The following is an 11607-nucleotide window of genomic DNA, read 5'->3' as shown; positions in this document are numbered from 1 at the left end:
AAGCAGTGGTATCAACGCAGAGTACTAGCAATTCATAGCGTAATTCGACCAGTTTTGCTGTAGCGATTGCGGACGAGTGAGCTGGTGCGTTGTCGTGGTGAAAGAGCACTTTCTTCTTCGCCAAATGGGGCCGTTTTCTTCTCAATTCAGCGTCGAATCGGCCCAATAAATCAGCATAGTACTGCCCCGTAATTGTCCTTCCCTTCTCCAAATAGTCGGTGAAGATGATGCCTCGCGAATCCCAAAAAACGGTGGCCATGACCTTTCCGGCCGATGGAACCGTTTTTGCCTTCTTTGGAGCAGGTTCGCCGGGTGAAGTCCACTGTTTAGACTGTTCTTTCGATTCTGGCGTGATGGATCCATGTTTCGTCAATAGTTATGAAACGCCGCAGAAACTCTTTCGGATTGCGCTTAAACATGTCCAAACAGTACTCTGAAGTTGTCATGCGGTTCCGTTTTTGTTCCACTGTGAGCAAACGCGGCACCCATCTCGCCGATAGCTTTCTCATGCCCAATTTTTCGTGTAAGATATTTTGTACGCGTTCAATTGAGATGCCTACAATGTCAGCAATCTCTCTGATCTTCACTCGGCGGTCTGTTAACACGATATCATGGATTTTGTTGACCATATCCTCCGTAGTCACCACAATCGGACGGCCTGGACGCTCTTCATCAAAAACGGATGTTCGGCCTCGCTTGAATTCATTAAACCAATATCTGATGGTAGTCATCGAAGGTGCATGATCCTTATAAACGGCATGCAACTGCATTTTGATTTCCTCACACGTCTTCCCATCCAAAAAAAGAAATCGAATCACTGACCGATATTGCTCTTTTTCCATGATTGCAAACAAATACAAACTTGCCCAATTTTAACAGCTTTAAAACAAAATCTATTCGATAAATATGTCTGAAATTTTGACAGGCGACAGTTGAAAGATGAAATTAAACAATAGTATACAGATTTTGAGTCAGTGGCGCTATCAGTCGTTAAACACGGGTACTTATCATACATCCCTCGTATATATGATATCTGGTACATTATATTATCACAAATGTGTGATATATTATGAATATTGAGTTGTTTTGTGATTATTTAACTACAATTTTCTTAAAACTTCCTAAGACTGAGACTGCATAGAGTTATGTTCGCGCTCGTGCTTTGGGTAAATAAAATTGATGTAAAATCTGATAGTAGATATAATGTTCTCGATATATTTTGACCTAATACAGAAAAGCATGTACATATTGTGTTCAAAGCTGCAATAAATAATTATACATTATTTCTGCAATTTAAAAAAGATCTGTTATTTTGCGACTTTGAGGACAAAAACAAATAGGCAATAAATCTGCGATGACAGATACGCCAATAAAAAACAACACAAACATATAAACACGTAACAGCCACCGCGCCGGAACACAACCACCGACGTCGCGAAAAGCATGCGCGGCCGCATCACGTGGGCACTGTAAGGCCAATCGATCGCGCGATCTAAAGACTCGCACATGACAGGCACGTGCCTACTCTGCGCGGATCACGAGGCAGCCTATAGCGTACGGCGCCTTCGAGTCACCTCTAAATGTTTGAAAATTAAGGATGATTATTGGCGCTCGGCGAAAAGGGTGACTCCTGGCCCGAATCAATAAAAGGAGCTCACCCATGATCATCCACGCCTTATCGCAGTTATCCGTCGTGAAACCGCATACCGCACGCTTGTTATACCTAATTAAAACCGCAGTCGCCACCCGCTATCAACCAACTAACGATTTCGAATTACGGACTAGAATTCTATTACGGCATTATTGTTAGTCGTGACAAATACTGTTTTGTTGTATATGTTAATTTTTGTGCTAATACAGTAAACATTGTTAAACTAATATCTGAGAGCACTTATCGCTTCGCTTCCTCAATATATCTGCTTTCCTGCACGCGCTCGTGAACATATTGATGGTCCTTCGAGCCGGATTTTCGTCATAAAGCCGGCATCCGCACGTTCGCGAGTGTTCTCTCTCGTGGCGGGAGTGAAGTGATTACTCAACTATAACAGGAACATTTGTGAGTGTCAATCATGGATGCAGCTACGCTTCACGATAGTCAAAGTGAAATTCAAAGTCGCATATCGCGTTCAGTGGAGTACCTCAAGAAGTTGGGTGCCGCCAACATCACCGCCAGTGCCGTCGCAACTCGCATCCGGATCCTCGACCAACTGTGGGTGAAATTCGAGGAGCAGCATGATCTCCTTCGGGCCGCCCTGAAAGATAAATTCAAGGAGAGTGCGTACGTAACCTCTGGTCTCTTCGAGATAACGGAGAATGCTTACGTGATGCAAAGGAGCACGCTGGATGGCTACGCCGAACATATCAAGGCTCAAGTCGTAGGCACACCGCCTACCTCTGACAGCGCCCCGAAGACCACGCTGCCTCGCATCAAACTCCCGCAATTCTCAGGCTCGTACGCCGACTGGCCTTCATTTCGGGACCTCTTCCTGTCCGTCATCGGTGGCAACTCCTCAGTCTCCAAGATCGAGCGGTTCCACTATCTTCGCTCGAGTGTGCAAGGCCAAGCCTGAAATGTTAATCAGATCATTACCGGTTACGGGCGAGAACTATGATCGCGCGTGGGCGATATTGTGCAAACACTTCGACAACAAAAAGGAACTGATCCGCTTGAACTTCGCCGCATTCACTGCCACGTCGAAGATGAAGGGGGAAAGCGCCGAAGAACTGAGTATCATCCACAATGCTGTCACCACCGCCGTAAACGCTCAAGAAAGTATCGGCCGCCCCATAAACTCGCACGGGATGGATCTCTTCAACCACTTAGTCATCGAACTATTCGACGCACGCACCCGGCTGGAATGGGAGTCTTCCACGTCGGACTCCGCTGAACCTCCACGTCACGAGGCACTTCTCGAGTTCATAAGCCGACGAATGCGAACACTCAACGCCGCGCGACCGAAGAACTTCGTGAAGACTTCCAGTGATTTACCACGCACCGCCAAAACTCACGTCGCGAAGCACGGAACTGATACGCCGCAGTGTGCACTTTGCCACGAGAAACACTCACTAATGACGTGCCGTGATTTCAAGGGCAAATCAGCTGCCGATCGGAAAGCATTGGTCGAGACAAAGCGACTATGCTTTAATTGTCTCGGTAACCACTTCATGGCAAAATGTCAATCGAAGAAGAGCTGTTTCACTTGCAACGCACGTCACCACACCATGTTGCACGACGCATACACTACACGCTCACAACCCGAGGCCACCACACTCACTACGGTTCACACGAACGTAGACAAGAAGGCAGTCCTCCTCGCAACCGCTCGCGTGAAAATCGCCGACCGCAATGGATCACCGCACGACGTCCGAGCTTTGATCGATCAAGGCTCCGAGGTGTCACTAGTCTCCGAGACGCTAGCACAGCGACTACGGCTGCCACGATCCCACACGAACATGGCCATCTTCGGGATTGGAGGCACACGTGCAGGATCAACCCGCGGCAAAGTCACGTTGAACATCAACTCCAACGTGACCGACGCCAACCTGTGTGTAGCAGCATTCGTGTTGCCACGCCTTTCGCTGCAACAAGGTATCGCAGCAAAACGCCACCGCAACTGGCCGCATATTCAAGGTCTTCAGCTGGCTGACCCTCAATACCAGGAGGGCGATCCAGCGGAGCTTCTCCTGGGAGCGGAAGTATGCTCTCTAATCTTTGAAGAGGGCCTACGCAAGGGCGGACCCCAGATGCCGATCGCCCAGAAGACGTCTTTCGGATGGATTCTCTCTGGGGGCTCCGACGCAGCATCCGCAGAGGAACAACGCCACACATTCCAGTGCTCCGCTGACCGCGACCTAGTTGAGCTGGTTCAACAATTTTGGCAGCTAGAAAAGGAACCCACCGCAGTAGCTCCGCTCACCCCTGACGAAGAACGATGTGAGGAGCTCTTTGTGCGTACACACACACGCACCACCGCCGGGAGATACGTGGTGAGGTTGCCATTCTCCGCGCCGCCGACAACCCTCAGCGAGACCCGCAAATCGGCCGAACGCCTTCTGCTGGTGATGGAACGACGCTGCGACCGAGATCCTCGATTCGGTGACTTCTATCGAAGCTTCATGCGGGAATTCGAGGATCTGCAACACATGGAGGCGATAAGCACACTGCCAAGTGACTCGGAGAGCAAGTGCTACCTACCGCACCACGGCGTCCTCAAGGAGTCCAGCACCACCACCAAACTCAGGGTGGTCTTCAACGGATCGCAACGAACACAGTCGGGTGAGTCGTTGAATGCTCATCTGCTCATCGGAGCAAATCGCTTGCCAGCACTTAACGACATACTGCTACGATGGCGTTGGCACCGGTACGTCTTCGTCACGGACATCGAGAAGATGTACCGGCAAGTCCTCGTGCATCCGGACGACTGCGGCTTTCAGACGATCCTGTGGCGCCACTCTGTCGATGATGAGGTACTGGAATATCGGCTGAAGACAGTAACCTACGGGCTCGCTTGCGCACCCTTTCTTGCCATCCGAACGCTGCAGCAACTCGCGGTGGATGAAGGAGGTCAGTTTCCCCGCGGTGCTGTCGCACTAAACCGTGACTGCTACGTGGACGACGTGGTCACCGGCGCGAACACCTTGGCGGACGCGACCACGCTGCAAAATGAACTTCGCAATCTCTGCACGGCGGGCGGGTTCCCCTTAAGAAAATGGGCAGCGAACGACGAGAGGGTCTTGACGGGAATCCCACGGGAACATCGGCTTCAACGCTCACCACACTCGTGGGAAGGAGAAACTCACTCCACCTTAGGACTCCACTGGCACCCGCACGGGGATCAATTCTCCTTCGTGTTTCATCCCCGCACGATCGCGGAATTCACGAAGAGACGAGTCCTCGCCGAAACCGCTAGGCTGTTCGATCCGATGGGCTGGCTAGCACCAGTCGTGATCCGGGCGAAGATCATGATCCAGACGACGTGGCTGCAGCGATTGGATTGGGACGCCCCACTCCCACCAGCCGACGTACGACAGTGGAAAAGCCTGCTGGAAGAGCTTCCGCTTCTCGATCGCATACGGATGACTCGCTGGTTCTGCACTGGAGATGCCGACACACATCTTCAACTGCATGGCTTCGCAGACGCATCAGAACGAGGTTATGCCGCCGCTGTGTATCTGAAAGGACCAAGGTTTCAGTTAGATTGATGATGGCTAAAAGCAAGGTAGCTCCCGTCAAACAAGTAACCTTGCCAAGACTGGAACTTTGCGCCGCCACTCTACTCACCAATTTAATGCATCACGTCTGCAACACGCTCGACCTTGCCACAGTGCCGATCTATCTCTGGTCTGATTCCCAGGTCACCCTCCACTGGATCCGCGGGCACGCCTCAAAGTGGAAGACCTTCGTCGCCAACAGGGTAGTTCACATCCAAACGCAACTGCCCAACGCACGATGGAGACACGTGGCCGGACGAGACAATCCTGCAGACTGTGCATCGCGAGGAATCAATCCAAGCGAACTCATCAACCACGCATTGTGGTGGACAGGACCTACCTGGCTGCTGAGGACAGAAGCTGCATGGCCGAGCACCGAGATGGGAGCATCTGAAGAGGACCTTCCAGAGAGCCGAGCCACCAGCCTGCTGATCAAGAGGGACGTCGTTGTCGAACCGGAACTCCTTCTTCGGTTTTCCACTCTGCAACGCCTGCTGCGAGTATCGGCATGGTGTCTGCGCTGGCGTCGCACATCGAAACCCGCTGACACCCCTGGACTACCACTGGATCCGGATGAACTGGACGCTGCGCTGTTTCGTTGGCTTCGATTGATGCAAGCGCTCCATTTTACTGAAGAGGTCGCCGCCATCACCGCCGGACGCATACTATCACCACGCAGCTCGCTGGTGAAGCTCAATCCATTCCTCGATGACCACGGCGTACTGAGAGTGGGAGGACGACTCAAAAATGCTCTGCTGCCGCATGATGAGAAGCACCCGATGATCGCTCCGCCAACGTCATGGTTGACGCGATTGATAGTTGACTCCTGTCACCGCCGGACTCTGCACGGAGGAGTGCAACTCACGCTCGGATTGCTTCGTCTCCGCTTCTGGGTGCCACGAGGAAGAGCCGTCGTCAAACAGCTACTTCATCGCTGTGTCACTTGCACCAGGTGGCGGGCGGCTGCTCCACACCCGCCGATGGGCAATTTACCGCCCGATCGAGTCACTCCAGCACGATCATTTCTACGCACTGGGGTGGATTATGCAGGGCCAATACTCATTCGGACGAGCAAAGGTCGTGGACATCGCGCTTACAAGGGCTACATCGCAGTATTCATCTGCTTTTGGTCGAAGGCCATCCACCTGGAGCTCGTCTCGGATTATTCCTCCGACGCATTCATCGCCGCACTTCGCCGCTTTGTCTCTCGCCGGGGCCTGTGTACCGACATTTACAGCGACTGTGGCACAACTTTCGTTGGAGCTGACCGCACCCTGCGGGAGCTCCTCATTGCAGCGTCCTCCGATGGCCGTGGAATCGCACGTGCAGCAGCCGCTCAGGGAATCCGCTGGCACTTCAATCCATCAGCGGCCCCGCACTTCGGCGGATTGTGGGAGGCAGCCGTGAAATCCGCCAAGTATCATCTTCGTAGAGTGATCGGCGAGACCACCCTCACCTTCGAGGAGTTAAGCACGCTCCTCGCTCAAATCGAAGCCTGTCTTAATTCCAGACCGTTGCAGGCACTCTCAGATGATCCAGATGACGTCGCCGCTCTCACACCGGGACACTTTCTCATCGGGGCACCTCTCCTCGCCGTACCCGAGCCGTCTCAGATCGAGAAACCTGGAAACACGGGGTCACGATGGCGTCACCTGCAAACCATGAGGGACCATTTTTGGGGGAGATGGTCGAGCGAGTACATTCATGGACTTACCTCCCGATCAAAGTGGTTCAAGGACGAGGCATCACCCCGCATCGGAGCACTCTGTCTGGCACGCTCCGAGAACACCCCTCCGAGCCGATGGCCTCTTGCAAGGATCACGCGACTGCATCCAGGAGATGACGGCGTCGTGCGCGTAGTCACCATTCGAACGGCGACTTCCGAACTCGTACGTCCGCTCGTGAAGCTCGTGTTACTTCCGGGCGTCGACGACACCGATTCGTTACACACTGACACATAAATCACACCGCACTGTACTCACACAACACCTTTGCGAGAATGGACCCCGACTTCGATACACCACATCTCACCTTATCGTCTCACTGTCACTGCACTCACTGTAATTCACCTCACTCACCACGAAATCTCGTTGCGACTACGTGTTTCACAGTATCACCGACAATACTCACACATCGCGGCACGCGACCACACGTACATCGCAATGCGCAGCCGCGACCGCTTCAATCATCGATCACGAATCATTTGAGATCCGCGACCGGATATCACTAACAACTCATGTTGTCACGTAGTGACAAGGCGGGCGGGATGTTCAAAGCTGCAATAAATAATTATACATTATTTCTGCAATTTAAAAAAGATCTGTTATTTTGCGACTTTGAGGACAAAAACAAATAGGCAATAAATCTGCGATGACAGATACGCCAATAAAAAACAACACAAACATATAAACACGTAACAGCCACCGCGCCGGAACACAACCACCGACGTCGCGAAAAGCATGCGCGGCCGCATCACGTGGGCACTGTAAGGCCAATCAATCGCGCGATCTAAAGACTCGCACATGACAGGCACGTGCCTACTCTGCGCGGATCACGAGGCAGCCTATAGCGTACGGCGCCTTCGAGTCACCTCTAAATGTTTGAAAATTAAGGATGATTATTGGCGCTCGGCGAAAAGGGTGACTCCTGGCCCGAATCAATAAAAGGAGCTCACCCATGATCATCCACGCCTTATCGCAGTTATCCGTCGTGAAACCGCATACCGCACGCTTGTTATACCGCTTATACCTAATTAAAACCGCAGTCGCCACCCGCTATCAACCAACTAACGATTTCGAATTACGGACTAGAATTCTATTACGGCATTATTGTTAGTCGTGACAAATACTGTTTTGTTGTATATGTTAATTTTTGTGCTAATACAGTAAACATTGTTAAACTAATATCTGAGAGCACTTATCGCTTCGCTTCCTCAATATATCCGCTTTCCTGCACGCGCTCGTGAACATATTGTATGGCATAAAAGTTATGAACTTCTTAATATTAAATATTTTACATGAAGACGTGCGATATCTTCCTTTATTTCAATAATAATATTGTTGAATGAAATTACAGGATATACAGTGTGTATGTGTGGTTTATACGTAAGATTAGCCTACAACTTTACATAATTCTGTTAACAGACCATTTCGACTGTTTTGTAGTATTTACAGAAATAAAGACTTTCATTTTTTGAGTGATATAACTGGTTATTCGCTAGAGTACAAGCAAAACGTGACATAAACTTTACTTGCAATCGTGTACACAGTTTTCCTTAATTTTATCGCATTTTAATAAATTCCTTTTTTAATCGAGAAATTAAATAAACATGAATCGTGTTTCAAATAAATCGAATTGTATAACTCAATGGCATAAATGCCATAAATGAATATGTTTGTAGAATTATAGACAATTTTAGTAATATTTCGTTGCGCGTAACAGTTTCTTTTTTAATTTTTTAAATGCAATTATACATAAATAAATATATATCATATTTGAGTAAATGGCTTACAAAGTTAAGTTTGATAGTCAAGAATGTGCTATAGGGATATATTAGCAAATTTATTGTTAAAACACTTATAATACTACATAAAATTACATATATTTGACAGAATTGCGCTTTTAAGTAGTGCCTTAATGCCAGTAAGCTCTATGGCTTTTAATAGTGTGTTTGTTTCTTGCTATCAATTTTGTCAAAACAAAGTGCAAATTGCAACTAAACAAAATTCTGAGTATCTCGCATTTATTTGTTATATTTTTTTATACGCATAATCTATTTTGCTATATTTGTATGATTAATGTCTCATTACGGAACTAGAGATAAAATATATACGCTTCGCGCGAGTTTATCGGTGACGAAAATACATATAAAAAACTAAAACAGTGAAAACTTTTAATATCAATTCTAACACACTAATTGTGAATCAGTAAAAGTATCATAACTATACGTACGTATCATCATCAATTACGTCAGTTAAATTGAAATCATTGCAGAGAATAGCTGACTTAATAATAAAAAGCAATAATGGAAGAAAACGCATTCACACAATTTTGGAATGTTATATTAATCCGGATAAAATTAATTAAGAAAAAAAAGAATAACTCTTCATTGCTGTGTTACGCGATATAAATCTTGATTTATATTGTATATTGATATCGCGCATTTGTTGTGTTACTTGAAAGCACTGTATACACGGTAGAAGTTTCTACATTTTCTCCCTTTCATACTTACGACTAGTTTCGTACAAAACGCGGCATATATTACTTATTTTGTGTATTTTTTAATATTATAAATAATTTACCGTATGTTTGCGTACGTAATGCGATTCTTTTGGCGGTAAATTGTCGATTGTTAGTAGCCCGCGTAATAAGTGTAGTGTTATATCATTTTTTAAAAATTTTATCAAGCATAGAAAAGCACTGCTTTACATATGCTAAAAAAAAAAAAATTAAATTAAATTAATATAAAATTAATATAAGCGTGTTTATACTCGTAGAGTATTGAAAGAAAAAGATCACAGAAATTAATCTAATTTTGAAGAACAAAAAATGTAATACCAATTTTCAATATATAATTATTAGCGATAAATAGGGCTGCCTGAAAAGCACTTTGACATGCGAAATATAGCGGAAAGTGACAGAGAATTACATCATCGACTTAACAGATCAAGTCGTATGTACATTACATGTAACTACGAATATACGTCATGTTCACGTATTTGTGCCTGGCATATTTGACTCCAACTCTTCCACTGGCATTTTGTCTATAATAAAAAATTAACGAATATAAATATGAAATATCGTTCATGCGAAAGAAAGAGAAAGAGAGATAGGAAGAATATTAAACAACATCAATGAGAAATATCGATGACTGTGTTTCTATAAAATATTTTTAAAAAATTTGAATACAGATAAAATGAGCTTCTCATTCGTACGATTGATATTTTATAAATATTACGTCTTATTTTAATATTATAAAGTTTTATTGTAAAAAAATTGCTCTCTCTACTTTAAGGAAATGCTTACTGCATCACACAACTTCCTTGAGACTGTCCCGCGCGTCGCGGCTTCGAGAGTGTATCAGATGATGCAAATCGCCTCCGGGTGCGCTATCGCGTCTCAGATCTCTCAAAGCAGCCGGAGCCAGGACTTCCCTCTTGTTCGCTGCTTCCTTTATGCTGGACAAGGTTTTACTGAGCCACGGCCAGCTGTTTCGCGCGGCTTGCAGCTCGGAGGCAGTAGCGTGCAATTGATGCGTCAGATCCTGCATCGCAAACGCGATTTGTATCAAGGATTTCTATATCTTGCGATTTCGAAAAATTAATGTAACGCAAAAAAATATATATTCTTGTCACCTGATTTCGACACTCGGCCTCGACGTGAGCCAACTTGGTCTGCGCCAATTCCAATTCTAATTCGCGCACCCTTTCCTGCACTCTGTGAAGCATAGGATCTATTCGATTCTCCAAGGGATGCGCGATATCCGCTAATATATTGGACGAATCCATTATACATGTCCTGCATTTCTCACATTTTGAAACCTTCGCCTGAAACATCAGTTGTTTTATTTCTGTACACGAATAATATAACGCAAATTGAATCATAGGATGAATCGTAACGCACTCGTAATTCGCTCAACGTTGTCTTTGCGGCATTGTAATCGTCTTCAAAACGCTGACAGATCTGAAACAGTATAAATTGCGTTTCCTGCAGTTCTATGCAATTGAACTCATTTGAAATCTTACTATGTGGAATCAAATAATGTTTGGCAAATACCTGCTTGTATTCGGTTATAATGACGTTGCTTCTGCGACTTTCGGCGTCTGCCCGAGCCACCTCACGTTATAACATCTCTTTAATCTGCAACAGTTCCGCCTCCAATCTTTGCTTCTCTTCTTCGTTTCTGGCCACTGTACCTCGTAATTGTTCCACCTCGTTACTGTACTCGTCAGCATTTTCCTGTGCCTCTATACGAAGAACAAACACAATTCTCATTTAGGAGAGTTTAAAAAAATATAATTAAATATAGATTATAATTATAAGAAATATATTATAAGAATACGCCGATTTTGTTTAAAAATTTTTGACATTTTATAATTATTTAAAATTTCTCACAAAAAATATAATTATATCTTACAATTATAACGTTTTAATTTATTATGCTTTAAACTACACGATTTTATTTTTGCTACAACAATTTGATATCATTTACTCGTATATTCTGTTTGCTTCAGGTTTCTTAAATGCTTCACATGTATCATAAATATATTTTTTTCGAATACGCATCTTTGTCTTTATCTGATATGCGCAGGTGAATATACAACGCGAAATGATTACTGAGCACTGGACACTCGAGTATTACATAAGCACGAGTACTCTGCGTTGATACCACTGCTT

The 11607-nt window shown here is 46.0% G+C and overlaps 4 protein-coding genes across 4 annotated transcripts; 2 read left to right on the top strand and 2 right to left on the bottom strand.

Moving 5' to 3' along the window:
• Positions 1 to 326: 326 nt before the first annotated feature.
• On the bottom strand, positions 327 to 770 carry LOC145948832 (protein GVQW3-like). Its single transcript, XM_083058387.1, has one exon. The coding sequence runs from the start codon at positions 768 to 770 to the stop codon at positions 327 to 329; it is 444 nt and encodes a 147-aa protein (XP_082914513.1).
• Positions 771 to 2571: 1801 nt separating this feature from the next.
• Positions 2572 to 5202, top strand: LOC145948831 (uncharacterized). The gene has a single exon (XM_083058386.1). The coding sequence runs from the start codon at positions 2572 to 2574 to the stop codon at positions 5200 to 5202; it is 2631 nt and encodes an 876-aa protein (XP_082914512.1).
• A 2-nt stretch (positions 5203 to 5204) lies between these two features.
• LOC145948830 (uncharacterized) lies at positions 5205 to 6745 on the top strand. Its single transcript, XM_083058385.1, has 2 exons — positions 5205 to 6639; positions 6732 to 6745. Exons 1-2 carry the CDS (start codon positions 5205 to 5207, stop codon positions 6743 to 6745), a joined length of 1449 nt encoding a protein of 482 aa, XP_082914511.1.
• Positions 6746 to 10236: 3491 nt separating this feature from the next.
• On the bottom strand, positions 10237 to 11070 carry LOC145948833 (rab GTPase-activating protein 1-like). Its single transcript, XM_083058388.1, has 4 exons — positions 10987 to 11070; positions 10834 to 10893; positions 10566 to 10757; positions 10237 to 10474 (listed from the first exon to the last, which is right to left on the bottom strand). Exons 3-4 carry the CDS (start codon positions 10716 to 10718, stop codon positions 10241 to 10243), a joined length of 387 nt encoding a protein of 128 aa, XP_082914514.1. The 5' UTR covers positions 10719 to 10757; positions 10834 to 10893; positions 10987 to 11070; the 3' UTR covers positions 10237 to 10240.
• Positions 11071 to 11607: the final 537 nt, after the last annotated feature.

Source organism: Prenolepis imparis, unplaced genomic scaffold (assembly GCF_030444845.1).
Source record: "Prenolepis imparis isolate NDT839.2.m4 unplaced genomic scaffold, iyPreImpa1.0 SCAF_744, whole genome shotgun sequence".
Classification (NCBI taxonomy): Eukaryota; Metazoa; Arthropoda; class Insecta; order Hymenoptera; family Formicidae; genus Prenolepis; species Prenolepis imparis.
This window is presented reverse-complemented; position numbering and strand designations above follow the sequence as displayed.